At 38.6% G+C, this 16,281-nt stretch overlaps 2 protein-coding genes across 3 annotated transcripts; one reads left to right on the top strand and one right to left on the bottom strand.

Annotated features, from left to right (window-relative positions):
- Positions 1 to 403: 403 nt before the first annotated feature.
- On the bottom strand, positions 404 to 8,434 carry gabpa (GA binding protein transcription factor subunit alpha). Of its 2 annotated transcripts, none has more exons than XM_028436291.1 (10): positions 8,284 to 8,434; positions 6,058 to 6,156; positions 5,838 to 5,982; positions 5,665 to 5,749; positions 5,355 to 5,579; positions 4,202 to 4,396; positions 4,032 to 4,088; positions 3,764 to 3,886; positions 2,358 to 2,550; positions 404 to 1,119 (listed from the first exon to the last, which is right to left on the bottom strand). In XM_028436291.1, the coding sequence occupies exons 2-10, from the start codon at positions 6,132 to 6,134 to the stop codon at positions 897 to 899; spliced, it is 1,323 nt and encodes a 440-aa protein (XP_028292092.1). In that variant the 5' UTR covers positions 6,135 to 6,156; positions 8,284 to 8,434; the 3' UTR covers positions 404 to 896. The 2 variants fall into 2 exon arrangements, with proteins under 2 accessions (XP_028292092.1, XP_028292094.1); XM_028436293.1 differs by lacking the exon at positions 8,284 to 8,434 and adding an exon at positions 7,915 to 8,236.
- u2af1 (U2 small nuclear RNA auxiliary factor 1) lies at positions 7,578 to 14,535 on the top strand. The gene is made up of 9 exons (XM_028436294.1): positions 7,578 to 7,801; positions 10,494 to 10,580; positions 11,654 to 11,741; positions 11,888 to 11,954; positions 13,313 to 13,362; positions 13,587 to 13,685; positions 13,762 to 13,895; positions 14,080 to 14,172; positions 14,243 to 14,535. Exons 2-9 carry the CDS (start codon positions 10,537 to 10,539, stop codon positions 14,376 to 14,378), a joined length of 711 nt encoding a protein of 236 aa, XP_028292095.1. The 5' UTR covers positions 7,578 to 7,801; positions 10,494 to 10,536; the 3' UTR covers positions 14,379 to 14,535.
- The last annotated feature ends 1,746 nt before the right edge of the window (positions 14,536 to 16,281 follow it).

Here is a 16,281-nt window from a genome sequence, read left to right as displayed (position 1 = left end):
ATGACTAATCTACTTGTCTAGCTAAGTATGCTAGCTATCTAAGTTAGCTAGTATACTTAATAAGACTCCTTAACTATATATATATACTGTATATAAAAATAAATAAGGCATTTAGTTACAACTTTCAGCTTTGACGTTATCAATACTTTTCATAATTTTGTCTGAAACACTTTTGCTAGAAATATTGTGGCAGCTTTTTAATCTACCACTGTGAACACAGCTAATACCTTTGATGATCAAAGAGTCCACTATTATAGTCTTCAGATTAAAAGTCATGAATAAATCAGGAAAGTGACAATTTTGATATGTTAATGTAAATGTGAGGTAAATGTTGTGATTGGGCTTAAAGCAGAGAAGGCACACCTGATCCACTCACCTGGCTGGGAAACAAACTTCACAGAGCTTAAGAAAAAACAGAGCCACTTTATTTCCCTCTAGTGGACAAAAAGGTTCCGACCCTTCCGGGTAGGCAACACTAAATAAGATACAAAACAGGTCCTCTATAAATGGAGCATATGAAAATACACCTGTCCTTATGGCTATCAAAAACATTAAGTACCGGAATATATACAGTGGAAATGATGCTAAACTACAGACGAGGGGCAAACAACATGTAGCTCATCACTGGCTTTCCAGCGACACATTCAGGCATTCGGTTTCATGCGCACACTCAGCAAAAACAAAGACAACGTCCCTCACCATGATTGTTCTGCTCCTAGAGTTAAAGTCAAACCCTCATTGCATCTGCTTATCTTCAGATAAACGGTGAAGACGGAACCAAAGCTGTTGGTCGTCACTAGCAGGAATCGTCCTGCGTGCGCGTGTCCACATCAGTTCCAGCCCTCCAGTGCAGGAGGGCTCACATAGTCTGGGTTTGCAGCACAACGCCGCCTCCTTCAGCTGTCCTTGTCCAGTGATGCGGCGGCCAGGGTTACCGTGGTGATGGGCTGACCGATGCCGTGCACTTGCAGGCGAGTCAATTTTTTCTGCTCGCACTCGGTGACGAGGTTGTTGAGCTCGGCGGCGCTGTAGCCAATCAGAGTCCTCAGGTCGCACACGAACTTGTAGACGAAGCGCTTGCCCTGCACTTTGCTGATCATGTCCCCATCATAGTAATACCTGCACATAGACAAATACAGATTTTAGTCACAGTGAGAGCAGCTGTACATCCCTCTGAACTGTACACATACATATCAAAATATACATATTAAATTAGGTTAGACGGACTAATGAGAATGGGATCGTGTTGTTTTTCATTTTCCTTTATTTACTAGTACTTTGTGGTAGATTTGGATTTCCCTCTCAACAGTCCAGCTAAATGAATTAATCTTTCCTTTATTCAAATACCGTCGCTCACATGTGTCAAACCAAAGGTCCGGGGGCCAAATCCATCCCTTTAGAGCAGTGCTTCTCAAACTTTTTTGGCTTGAGTACCCCCTTTCTTTTATTTCTGAATCCAAGTACCCCCTTTGTCCGACTACAATTTTTCTCAGAAGACCAGTAAAAGTGCTAACATTTTCAAATATTATCATTTTGTAAATAAGTGGAAATAAACAGTATTTGGCAAATTGGTTCCCAGCCTTTTTTGGATCATTTTGAGATCCAAAAAAGGCTGGGAACATCTTTGAGATGTGTGGGACAAAGACTGATCGTTGTATTTTAATTTCATGTTCTAATCAATATCGGTTCATCATCATTATCATGATTGTCATTTTTTACTAAAAATAAAGTTCATATTTTTCATGCTCACATTTGTTAATTTTCCACTCTCTCTTTTTCAAGTACCCCCTGTAGTGCCATTGCGCACCCCCATTTGAGAAACACTTCTCTAGAGCATCACATTCAGCTCGCAGGATAAAGTCGAAATAACAGAAAACGTGAATCATTGTGTAAAAATACAATAAAAAGTAATTCAGTTGGAAATATCTCAGCCCTTCCAAATACATAAATTCAATGAATATCCACAATATTTTCCAGGGTGCACAGTTTTCCCACACTTTTATCACCTGATGGAAATTAATTTTAATCACAAAGATCCAAAATCCTGCTTTTTTATTAAGATTATTCCACATTTTTTCCCCAAATTGAATAAAAATGTAAAGACTGGATATCGTCTGTAACTTCCACTACACTACATTGAATTTATAGGTCAGAATAATGTTGAAATTTAATTTGCGGCCCATTTGAGATCAAAGTGGTCCATATTTGACAAAAGTTTAACACCCCTGCCGTAGCCTGTTATTTAATCTCCCTCATGTGCAGTGAACAGTATTTGATATTTTTACTTTAATAACCATGTTGGAACTAGAGGGTTTGATGGATGTTCAAGGTGTAAAAACAGAAGTGAGCGTTTGAACCTGAGAGCTCGGCTGAGTTTCTCGTAGTTCATGGTGGGCTTGTTCTTGCGCAGACCCCATTTCTGTGCCACGAGCTCGGGCTGGTTCAGCTTGAACTCTCCGTCCTCGCCCACCCAGGAGATGCAGTCTCTGGCGTCTTTGTCTGTCAGCAGCTCCAGCAGGAACTGCCACAGCTGGATCTGACCATTGTTGCCTGCCACAGCGACAACACAGTCAGTGTCAAATCAGCCTGAAACGGTTCATCCATTAAAACACCAGAAATGATTACGCAAATGCGTTTTTGCAAATTATCCAATGCATCATTTAATCCGTGTTACCAAAGCCCCTGATTTTCATGAAGTACCGCTGCTCGTACTTCCCCTATTGAACTGTTGTTGCTATGGTTACCTAAACAAACATAGGGCAGCAGGAGAGTGTAGAGAAACTAGCCGTGGAAGTTTAAAAAGCGACAGACTCAACCAACAGTAGCGACAGGTCAGGTTTATTTTCTTTGCAAAAAAAAAAAATACAACTCAAGGCAGAGATATGCATGTATTTATGTGTTGAAAACATCAAAGCAACTAATGTAAATGTATCCATTTTAAAAACATAAAAGTAAAGTGACCATGAGTAAATGGACGTGTTTCGACTTGATTTGCCTCAGTAACGAGTGCATTTAACCTGAATGTTGCAGCTCTATTTGGCCCTGACAGATAAAACCACATGTACCCTCTGTAATTATAAACATTTCAAAATGTTTCAATAAATATAACAAAATATATATACACATTTACCATAAAAACAGAAACCTAATTGCATAAATATTGCGAGAACACTCACACATTTTGATTCACGTTTAAAGGAGCCTGAGTTTGTTGTTTAATTATTTTGTGGTTGGACACGCCCCATAAAGAGTTACAAGCATCGTCACAAACTATTTTAAAGGTTGTGAAATTATTTTGTTAGATTCTTGTTTGTTTATGTTGTGCAATAAAAAGCTCAAAAGGATCAGTGTGTCATGTAAATCTGTTAGTTATGAAAATGGATCAAGAAGCATTAAGACTGCAGAAGATGAGATTTATCTTATATGTTTAATCGGTTAAATAAATGGAATAAAATAATTAATAATTACTAGACAAATTGTGTTTACTGCAGCCCTAGTGTAAAATATTTTCTTTAATTGTTTATTTTGAAAACAGCAATAAGAAAGAATACAGCCAACATTTACAGCTGACTAACAGTGTAACAAACTACATTTCATAGTAGTTTGTTGGATTATTGCACCAAACTGTATTGATTCTTTAAAAATAAACTATTAGAGCTTTTATTAGCTTTTTTTCACTATTTACAGTAGTAGTTTCACTGAACATTTTAACTTTACTGCTTCTGACCACACCTTTTCAATGTGTTTGTGAGATTTGTTTTACCTGTGCGGTTACCAGGTGAGCTGCGCTCTTCTCCTGAGATGCGGGGTGCTCGAGGGCCACGATTCTGTTTCAACACCTTTATGGAGCTCTGTGTGTTCACCTGAGCTGGGATTATCTGCACGGCTGAAGGAAAAAAAAGGACAAGACACAAAATGATGCTCTAATAACGACACTTTTATACTCTATCACCTAATTGTATAAAAAAAAGAACCAATGCTCAGATGAATAAGTGTACAGGGTAGATTTTAGTGTCATTCTTCACTCTTACGCTGGTCAATCGTCACCGTGCCGTCCCCTCCAGACTGGTCCTGACTGGCCAACACGTCTGAAATGAACACGAAAAATCAGGATGAATCTTAATAAAGCTCAAGTTTAGAAAACAAGTTTTTGTTCAGCCCTGACAGGCCAATTAAAAACATGAAACCACCTCCAGCTTACATTTACGCAGCAGCTCCAGGTGACTCCACAGTATCTCTCCACTTGGCACTTTCTGCAGGAACTCCTCTTGGTTGAACGCACAAAGGTCACGACCAGGAATGTGAATGTTTCCTATTTCCATTTCATCAATGTTGAACTCCTTCATCACCCACACAGCCCAGTGGATCACTTGATCAGCTGTCCAGAGTACGGGATCTATGGAGGCATAACAGGGTGAGCCTCAGGTGCCACTTGATTGATTTCATCAGTGGTTCTCAACCTTTTTAGCCCACAACCCCCAAAATAAAGATGCCAGAGACCCCCACTGTACCTGAAGGTGCACAGACATGAACATTCTAGAACAGTCATGTGGAGACAGGGCCATCTATAAGGGGGATAAAGGGGAGAGCTTTTTGGAGCCCATCCATAAAGTCAGCAACATGATGGTCCACATTTATTTATTTATCTGAGTAATATCCACTGTTATCCAGAAAGTGTATTATTATTTGCACCATAGTATATAGTCATCTTAAAGATGTAGATCCTAGTTTTGAGCAGAAATAAAATGGGTTTAAACTGACTAAAAAAGGTAGAAAAGGTGGTGAAATGGGGTTTTAAAAACCACAGAAAATGGTTAAAAGTTGCAAATTAGAGTGGCCAAAAATGGACAGAAAAAGGTGCTAAAAGGGTTCAAAGTGGGGGCTAAAGTAATTTAAAAATTAGGAATAATTTGTTTAAACTGGCAAAGAATGGGAATGACATCTTGAATGTGGTTCAACTGTACAAAATAAGTGTGAAATACGGTGAAAATAGGTTAAAAGTGACAACAAATGCGACATTAGGTGGAAAAGGTTTAAAAGTGCGGAAAATGTGCAGAAAAGGTATTGAAATGTGATGAAGTGGCAGAAATGGGAAAAATGTAGCAATAATATTGCAAGAAAAAGTGATGAAAATAGGTTAAAATATGGCAAGTTTGGCATAGTTGCAAAAAAGAATAAAAATACACAAAAATGGGCTCAAACTGCTCAAAAAATAATCTTACTTTCTTGAAGGCATCTGGCGACCCCCCACCCCACCCAAAGTCTTGCGACCCCAAGGTTGAGAACCCGTGCATTAAGTTGTCACTTTTGAACGAAATCAAGCCGTTAAGGAGTTTGCCTGAGGCAGTCCTCACCGTATGGGATGCCCAGGCGAACCTGCTCTTTGCGGTAACCCTCCAGAGCTGCAGCCCAGCGTGTGACCTGCTCTGATGTCTCATCGGACATGACGGAACGTTCCACAGCAATGAGCTGGCCATCCTCCACTATAGTGCCCACTTCTTCCGCTGCATCAGGATCAATCACCACCTCCACCGTCTCCACTGGCTTCACGATTTCTAAAATGTTAAGCTTCTCCTCTCCTGGACAAGGAACAAACATTGCGGGTATTTTAGAAACGTGCAACAAACAATCTGATCATTAGCAGCATTTTGGACAAATCTGCACCTGGTTTGGTCACAATCTGCAGGCTGAGCTGAACTGTGCCGTCAGTCTTTACTCCCTGATCAAAGAGGCTGTGATCAGGATGAAGCTAAGAGAGAAAAAAAACAGATGACTGAGATGAATCCGAGGAACAGAGCGCGCCTGTTCATGGAGATGTAACGCATGCCAACATTTACCTGAATGTCCTGTAAGCAGATATCATATCCTTCCAGTGACATCTGAAAACGAGGCTCCAGAAGCTTCTTCAGATTTCCAATGGGCTCCGTGATGCCGATGTCTTGTTGGATCAAGTCTGTGGTCGTGAATGTTTGCTCTTCCACGCTGCAGGTAGAAACACAAAGCACTGAAGCTGCTGCTGTAACTCTTATTTTATCATGATTCTTTCCTGTTGTTTACCTTTCCTCCAGGCATGTCTGCTTCTCCCGCTCATCAATTTCAATCTCAATCATCTCTTCAGCTTCACCTTTTGACATCTTGTGTGAAAACAGCGAAGATCTAAAAAGAAAAGAGGAATGGGTAAAATATAAACAACAGCTGTACCGCTGACATTATTTTATGTCTCCACCTGCCAAACATCAATTATACCAGGGGTGAATACATTAAGATTATCTACATACTTGTAGGTTTCGGAAAAAAGTCAGGATAAGATTGAGTACATAGTTTAAAATATAAAATAAAATCAATTGATGGAAAAATTTTGAATTTATTTTTGATCAGGCAAAAACAAGCACAAAACTGAAATGTTTTCCTAAATGTTTATATTACAAGTACAGTGCCCGTAGGAAGTATGTATATTTATAGCACTGTAATATAGGCTAGCATACGTATGCAGCTTGCTCTGAGAGGGAGAGAGAGAACTACAAATGAACTTTCTTCTGTTGATTCTTTTTATTTTGCCATTGAAATAAGCCATTACATTAAATTTTTTTTGTTATTATTATTATTACAAACATTGCACACTGAGGAATGGTCAATATTTACAGTGTTTTTTTATTTAGGATATTAGACCCACTTTAGTTGCTTTGGAAAAGCCCTGAGTTACCATGACTACCTGTCAACACTGTGCTGTTCTGCAAAGCTCCCGGTGGACAATTTTATGAAATAATTTATGAACTGTATCATTGCAAATCCAACGTTGCACACCTTTGACCCAAGCAGCAGCCATGTTGAAAGTCTCAGGTCAATCTGAGCCTGATTCGCAGTGATATGTGAGCAACACACACATTCCTTGCTTTATAGATAGATGCATATATGATGAAAAATATTTTTCCTTGATAGTAAACCATTTAAAACAAAACAACCCTTACATTTTATTCAAGATTTATTCAATAAGTTTTTTTCCTTCGTTGAGGACGCATCGTGTCATTTCAGAAATGCATGGCATGACATTTATTGACAGCAAAGGAAGTGAAACATCTTGCCCGTGTAGGACTTCTTTATTTATTTAATTTTTTTTTTTTACAAGTATTCATTAACATTGGATAGAGTCTGATTATCAGAATATTGATACGTGTGGTTGATGTGTAATTTGTATTGCATGGAGTTGGTGTTTTTGAGTCCGACTGCAGCGTCTAAACAACATGTGGGGGTCCTGCACGGAGGCCCCTGAGCCTCGATTCCTCATTGGCCGTCTGGGACACCACAACGACAGCTATCGTTAGCCAACTCGAGGGCGAGGCTTGGACGTCTATGGGCCAACAGCTAGGCCGAACATTACACTAAATCACCAGCTACTGTGGCTACTCGTTTCTGAATAATCTGGGTAAAACAACAAAAAATGACTCTAGACGGGGTGTGATGAACGTGAAAAAGTGCTAGTGCCACACGGAGCTGTTAGCAGGCAAAGTTAGCTTAAACGTAGCAGCGCGGGGCGAGGCGCGAGCATTGCACAACCATCGCCCCCCGTGTGCCATAGAACCGATAAAATGTCCCGTAGCGAATGTGAAACTCTGCACGCGAACCGGAGCTCTGTTCATCTCACTTTAACTCTGCACGGAGAAAAGTTTTAAAACGGAAATAGAATAAACGGAAACAAAACAGCATAGGGCAAATGGAAAGGAGCCGGAAATCCTGGCTAAAGGTTTACAACGCAGCCCGACTTCCGAGAGCGGCGCTCCACCGCACAGCCGCGTTAAAAAAGGTAAACACGGCCGAGACTAGCCTTTTGGCTTATGCAGCTAAAATACTTTATAATATATATACATATACCCTCCCTGTGAAAGAAAAGTGTTTAATGGCCCTGAGGGGTCTTACCTGCCGCGTGTTGGTAGCCGGACGTTGACCAGGCAGCGTCTCCCTTAGCTGTTAGCACTAGCACCGCGGCTAACTCTACTGTTACCAACACTGTTCAATAGTTAGCACTGTGGCTAGCGCTCTGCTGCCACTAACCTTAGCATAATTAACCAGCTAATGGTGAGGAACCCGTGCTCCAGCTCAGAAATAACAACAATTAATGCAGTAATAGTAGCATAAACTCGCAGCCGCCTGTCCTTTCCTTTGCAAGCTGCCGAGCGATGTTAGCTTCTCAAAATAGCGGGAAGAACGACAAACAACTCCTCCTCCATTACAGGAACACGATGAGGCACACTGTAGTTGTTCCCTCTGTTTCAGAGCTGTCCATACCTGATTTAACTTCAGAACCTGGATGGTGATGATGACGTAATGTGTTCAAATGTGGCAGTAAAATCAGCCAGATTTCACACTGTCGAGACGATACATGCAAGTTTTGGGCCACAGTCAGGCACTGGGAGGAGGGGCGGGGACTAACTGGCAACACTGAAGTTACCCTAAAACCAGCAGTCATGTATTGTTCTTATGTGTGTTATACCTTCCTGTTTACAATGTACTGATGATGTGCTTTCCCATATATGACCCTATTTCCTCCAAAAGTGTTCCGAAAACAGTATTTAATGGCATGTGTCACTTTCTGTCATTTTTCTAGTCATTGGCTACATTTTCTGTTGCATCAGCTGATATTATAATACTGTATAAGATGGGATGGAGAGAGAATACCTTTACATGGTAAATCAGTATAGAAGTAAATCGAATGACACTTTCACACCCACCTAGTTGCAGCATAATATAATTTCATGATTTGTTTTTTGTCATTATGCAGAGGTGTCCAATGGATTAAATGCATATAATATTTCTGTCATTGAATCAGCTCTGAGCGTCACCCTGTTAGCAAAGGCAGGAAACAATGTCTACTTTTTATCTGTCGTGAAAGTAGAGAGCAGGTGGTTAAAAAGGGAGACAAAATATGTGTTTAACAAGAGTCAGGCAGGTAGAAATATAGAGAATAGATGGGGAATGTGATTAGCTAAGTGCATACTTTTACTCTCAAAACATGGGAAAGTGCAGTTTGGCTGGAGAGGATGGAACCCAGATTGAAAAGTGTAAAGGTGAGCTTTATTTTGTAGTAGAGTTGCCTTTACGCACACTGCTCTGGAGGAATACTATATTTGATTGGGCAGGAAATGTTGAAAAATAGGCAGTGTTTTTTGATTTGAAAGCTGCTAGAACAACATGGAGCTACAATGATTGGTTTGATGCAGCATTGCTTGAATCTAGACATTGGAAGTCGTTGATGTATGAAGAATTACAATCACAGCGGTGACCTCTGGCCCATCCAGACGTTTGTCATCAGAACATCTGTAGTGGTGCATGACTCACTTTCACATTCAAGGTGTGTTGGAACAGAGCGGCATCTAAAACGTAAAGGACTGTGACCGTCCAAGAAGACAAGATAGAATGATAGATATAGATAGTGAATGTTTGACCTCATGTTACTTGTGATCTCTTGGTTTTTGTGTACAGTTTATAATTCACCAAATAAACTGCTTTTAACTGAAGCCAAAGCATCTTCATTTGCTGTATGTTAAAAATGCATGTAGTGTTATTGATTTTTCAGTCCAAATATTCTATAATCTTCAAATCTTCTGAATACAGTCTGGTTATTAAATGATTATTGTGCCAATCACTTGCACTTTTTGGAGACCAGCAGCATGGTGAATTATGTATATATAAAGTTTCCATACGGATGGAAACTGGTTGTGCTCTGGTTGGTCTTTTTTTTTTTTTAATGTATATATTAGTCTGACAACTTCCCATTGTCCCTAATATAAGTTGACTATTTTATTTCCATGGAGAATTTAGAAAAATGTATTTCCTTATTTAGAAACTGAAGCAACAATTTAGTTGAGATAAATATGACACAAGCATTATACATCTGATCTGACAGGCTGTATTTTAGCTACACTTGCTTAAGCAGTGATTCCCACAGACATCATTTATTAGGAGCTGTATTACAGGATTTCAAAAAATGCTTCTGATCAATTAGTTAAACAAATCTCACCTGCTTATTGTGGTGCATTTTCTATCTAAATATTTCATACTGCAAAAATATTTTTTCCAAGTGCTGGAAAAGGCACTCCCTGAATCACAGAACCTAAATAATGCTATGCATTCACGATGTTAACCTAAATCAATGCTTTCTATGCCTAACTAGTGATCAGAAGTACATCAAATACAATCTAAAATAAGACATTTAGACATCTATTTATTTTTTTGACAGAAGTGGAGGAAGATAAAGTCACCCAGAGAGACATTTTACCCCGTTATATTAAGTGTGATAATTAATAGTTAATAAGCGATGAGAAACAATGTTTCACCCACTCCTGCAGATGTTTATGAAATCCTAAAATACAACGTCATATTGGCTTCTAATTATTATATAAATTACACATCAATTTATGTTCATTATAAATAATAAATTGCCATGTGGGAGGGCAAGAAATACTGTAATTGCGACAATTGTGTCTTTTATTTTGAAGGTGTGACTGCAGTCACTTCCTGGTTGAAATCAGTGGAGCCAAGATGGCGGAGTACCTGGCATCCATTTTTGGGACAGAAAAGGATAAGTAAGTAGAAATGTATAATGTGTTATTTATAAGTCAAAGTTCAGTCTATTAACTTGAAAAGGTAATTTTGAATAGTAATACACACTGTTTATGTATTTGTTAATTGCTGGAAACGCTGCGGTATATTTAGCAGTTAGCATGATCAAGCTAGCTAGCTATCTTAAACCCGGCGCGCGATTCTCGTGGTTTTTGTTACATTTTGGAGCCTGAGGACATTTATTTCCCCATACAAACCACTCAAAGTACTAATTACACGGCAATAAAACATCATGTGTCCAATTACGAGCCGAAAGAGCTTGCATATTTGAACTTATTGTTTAGTTAGCATTAGCTCTGAGAGAGCCTCACGGCATTGTTTGAATGGGAAACGTGGGCGGATATCAAAACAAGACGCCTCAATATTTCAGGCAATTTAAATATTAGGGATGCGATTTACGGTTAATTTTCATTGTAGTGTGGAGCCACATTTTTTTTTTTTTTTACAATTCACTTTAATATTTTAATTAATGGGCAATTTTACACGTCTTTTAATGTTATTTTCCAAATTGGTGCTGCTACCGCGCTTGGTCATCCTTCTTTGAAAATTGGATTTCGTTTAAGTGATAGCTAAGCAAATTAATTGATAATATGTATATTTACGAACGATAATGTGTCTCTCGAATTTGTGACATATGACAGGGTTTAAAAGATTGTTTTTTTTTTGTAATAACAGAAATATTGCAATCCCATCAAAATGAATGACATATGTAGCTTCCCCCCACTTTCCAAGCAGCGCAGTTCCATGACATACACCCTTAAAATGTGACGTTAAAATAAATTTCAAACCCTAGTAAATGTTGAGTAGCCCGTTATATTTGTTAAGGTATTTGCGACTACAAAATCTATTCTAACTACATGGTTATTAATTACTTTTGAGCATTTTATTTAAATTTCAGTCAAATTTCGGATCAACTTGACATTAGTTGCACAGTCAGAGCTTTGGGATTTTTGTATTAGGAACCATAATGTTGACTTGTGTAGATTTTATGTTTGTTTAATTTTCTCTTTGTCTTGTACCTTTCTTTTTTTTCCAGAGTCAACTGCTCGTTTTATTTCAAAATTGGTGCCTGCCGACATGGAGACCGCTGCTCCAGATTACACAACAAGCCAACTTTTAGCCAGGTCAGCACCCTGCAGTTAAAGTGTTGGTGAATAGTGGACACTTTATGATATGCATCGGTTATCGTTTTATTTTTTTTCATCATGTTGCTTCATATGTCAACACATTTCTTACCTGATCAGTAAAACAATTCCCTTTTTTGTTTCAGACGATTGCCCTCCTGAACATTTACCGTAACCCTCAGAACAGCGCCCAGTCAGCAGACGGCCTGACCAGTAAGTTACCAGCTATTTACCATAACCTGTGACTGTTAAATTACTGTGTGGTCTGAAGGAATTTCTCAGGAAGAATGTAAGGCCATGTTGGTTGACCCTCAAACACACTTGGGGTTATTTCAGAAACTTTTATTGGAGATTTAGCCAGGCTAATCCTGATATCCAGAATGTACCTGGAACGGCTGCTTCACAAAAGGGAGAACACGTCAGTTTTCAGGATATGTATTCTGTGCAGCGAGGTTAGGTTTAGCTTATCCTGCTGCTCATTCAGCAGAGTTTCCAATTGATCTCCCAGAGTTCCTTGTGAATGCATTGTAACTATTTATTGATTATTTCTTCCTAAAGGTATATATAAAGTGAATTTAGTACAAATATTGTATGAATTATCACGTGTCATGCTCCCTTAGTGTTCATGAATTTAATTAGTCTGAGTTCCAAGAAACTATTCATTAAAATGTCCACAAGTCTAATAAATTACAATATTTTCATTTTTCTTTGAATGTTGACCCAGTATATTAACTGCTCAGCAAAAACACATGGATCAGTGTGTGATCATACGTGTTTCAGTTGTTCTCTTTCATAAACTTAAGGAATAACACACCAACTTTAACAGTTTCGAACTTTAAAAATGTTGAGACAAGAAACTTCAACGTATTTAATTAGTCCTTTTTTCTTGCTGCTCAATAAGAAACACACATTCACATTCTTTTGTTCTCAGCATTTCAGAGCATGTGTCCTCACGCCTCTGATCAGTAAATCTCAAGAAAGTCATTAAGACACACTTATCCTATACAGTGGCTAAGCTCCTGCTCCTCAGCTTGATCAGAGTTTGGTGAAACTGGAAAAAGCAGCGTGGTCAGAGAGGGCTTAGCTAAACCAGGCATTAACCTGTAATACTGGATGTTTTGATTCCACTTTAGTGAAATACCCCTATGCTCTCCGTCTATATTAAACATCAGTTAAGTTTTAGACAATTCAAGGGGTGTGAGGTTTTTTTTAAATGTATTTTTTAAAATCTGTAATGGCAAAATATGCATGCAAACTGTTTGTTAGGATGTCTGTTAATAATTCTAACCTCAAAGGTTTTACATTGTGTTTATTAACTTGGTAATGGCAGGATCAGCTGCCATTACCAAGTTAATAAACACATACGTCTCAAACTTAATACATTTATTAAGTTTGAGACGATCCTGGCAATGTCAGAAGTTTTTTCTGTAGAATCGTTCCTCGATGGTGTTGCAATGTTTCACCGTTATTTGGTGTTTTTGCACAAGCTGTTAATGCAATACTGTATCAGTTGAAGTAGGCTAATGATTTTCAATGCATTTACACTCATCTGTCTCTCCTCTTGTCACCAGGTGCCATCAGTGACATGGAAATGCAGGAGCACTATGATGAGTTTTTTGAGGTAATTCGGGTCAATTAGGTCTGAAGATGAACAGTAGGTTTATTTTTAGCTGTGAACTGTGAATAGATGATGTTCATATGTAAATAAATATTCAGAGTTTTAGAGAAGCAGATGCTAAGATGACCTGAAATCCCTCTTCTGCTCTTTGTAAAGCTGGATGTTGTTAGGTTTTGTTTGAACTCTCATTTGTCAGCTTGACTCACGTCTTCGCTCCTTCCTCACAGGAAGTGTTCACAGAGATGGAGGAGAAGTACGGAGAGGTGGAGGAAATGAATGTTTGTGACAACCTCGGGGACCACCTTGTAGGAAACGTTTATGTGAAGGTGAGTGTCGGGTCAGTTAGCCACATTTACGCACATGGAGTGAGTTCCTGCTTCATCTCGGCTCTGTTCTCTGTAGTTCCGTAGTGAGGAGGATGCTGAGAAGGCCGTCATAGACCTCAACAACCGATGGTTTAATGGGCAGCCAATCCACGCTGAGCTCTCCCCTGTCACAGACTTTAGAGAAGCCTGCTGTCGTCAGTACGAAATGGGGTGAGTGTCGGGATAAAAAGTGGTTTAATGACATGGATTCAGCTTAATGTTCCCAAAGTAGCACCCAAATACAAAACTAAATATAGAGTTGTGTGTGTTTACAAAAGAATGAAATGATTAAAAGTAATTTAAAAAGCTGAAACCAGTGCCTTTGTTCCACTGAATCACCATTATCTACACACAGGGAATGCACTCGTGGAGGCTTCTGTAACTTTATGCATCTGAAACCCATCTCACGTGAACTGAGGAGAGAGCTCTATGGCCGTCGTAGGAAGGGGTGAGAACACGCTTACGTGTGTGTGTACCCGTTTCACAGCAGTGTGTAACCGTCTGCTCTTCACCTACAGACGCCACAGGTCTCGTTCCCGCTCCAGAGAACGGCGTTCCCGCTCCAGGGACAGGGGCCGAGGAGGCGGAGGCGGAGGCGGAGGTGGACGTGACCACGACAGGCGTCGAGACAGAGAGCGTTCAGGACGATTCTGAACACCAAGCTACAATTTTTCACAGACACCCCCCTCTTTTTTTACCCCAGCAAATTTGAGGACTGACAGACATCCACATTTCAAGCTGTGACAGTGGAGAAGAACCTCTGTCTGAATATTATGTTCACTTCATTAAACATTACATTTTTACTTCATGATTCTGTCTCTCTATTCATAACTCGTCACTTGTAAAGGAACCGTTCAATTACTTTCTTCTGTTCAAATATTTCTTTTTGTTTTTTTAGAGAGAGCTCCTAAAATGTGTTTATTTGTTCATTGGATCCCCATTAGCTTCCACTGTGGTGGTTGCTAATCTTCCTCAACATTCTAGTACATATAAGAACAGAAAAAAAATTATAGTTAAATATATAGAAACATTACATAAAAAGGTACATCAATAAACATTTTCATTACACCAACACATACATTATACAAACATTTTAAAGATTTTTTTTTTTTTTTTTAAATAAGTGAAAGTTGACATGTCTTTTAGGTAATTTGTTCCATAAGTTAAAAGCTCTAAAAAATGAAACATCTGTGTGCCTGATATTCATTTAAAGAGATGAGATGTGACAGTTTACCTTTATAAAGTTATTGAAGTTTCAGCAGTAAAATCAGTGTTCATGATATCTTGCATTTGCAAACACAACAATAGAATAACTGTATGTAGCATGGAGAAAAAGGTCAATATGTGCTAAATTGCAAAGTCATGTGATCTCCGTCTAATAAAGCACATTTTTAACGTGGACATAAAAAGCTATTTTATCATAAAATAGCACCTGGGTTCTAATTTTTTAAAAAAGCACTTCTTCGTTGGAATTCTCCCTGTAGTATCTCCTCAGACCACAGGGGGGCGTAGAAGAGCTATTGTCAGCACATGCTTCTGTGTGTCACGTGATGAGCTGTTCACGTCGCAGTTTTCAGCCGCAGGCAGTGACGTCATTAAGCCTTCATTCATATTCAGCCCGATTCCCGCCTGGGTTTATTATAACACCGCATACAAAGGATTGAGAGGAGCAGGTTTAATAATGTGATTTAAATACACATGAAATAAAGTGATTTACTGATTTTAAAAAATTACGTAAAGGACGTAGCCAATTACACTGAATTGATTAGATTTTTTCATTAAAGGAAATGAAAGATGCTGAAAAGGATTAGGCTTTATTAAAAACGTGTTCTTCTATTCTATTTAATTCTGGCTGCAGATTCTTTTTTCAGTTTTCATGATTTTGTCCTAATTAAATCTTCTGTTCAGCTTTTAATAGAAGAAGATTAAAGAGACACAAGCTTAAAAAAAAAAAAAAGATACAGAATGCGCTTCAACAAAAAAGAGATCCCAGAGACTCACAATAAGACCATAAAGGGACACAGACTGATGAAGAGGAGGCAGAAATAAAATAAAACATAAAGATAAAGTTCATAATGACTGCTGAGAGGGAGCTTGGAGAGCAGATAGTGAAACAATTAGAAAGAGATAATAATAATAATAATAATAATAATAATAATATTAATAATAAAAAGACCATTGAAAGCTGAATGCGATTTCAAAATAAAGGAAAGATATAAATGAAGAATAAAAAAAAAAAAAAAATGAATATACTTGTAAACACAATGACATTTGAGAGACATCAACAGAGGGGAGTGATATTCAGAAGTGAGAAATGGGTGCCAAGAGACACGAATATCATAAAAAATGGAATAAAAAATATAATATATAATATAAGACATAAACTCCCAACTCTTGAAAATCAATGAATGTTTAAGGAGAACCTGCACAATCTGCTCAGAAATGTCACTATCTTTTGTTGTCCAACATTGTTCCTTAGAGTTTGTCGTACCCGCCCTAATCCTGGGAGGCTACTTCCTTCTTATGGGTGCAATTTCCTGTTTGATATAATGTAAAG

The sequence above is a fragment of the Gouania willdenowi genome, chromosome 21 (assembly GCF_900634775.1).
Source record: "Gouania willdenowi chromosome 21, fGouWil2.1, whole genome shotgun sequence".
NCBI classification, from domain to species: Eukaryota; Metazoa; Chordata; class Actinopteri; order Blenniiformes; family Gobiesocidae; genus Gouania; species Gouania willdenowi.
The sequence above is the reverse complement of the archived record's forward strand: the minus strand, read 5'-3'. Positions and strand labels throughout refer to the sequence as shown.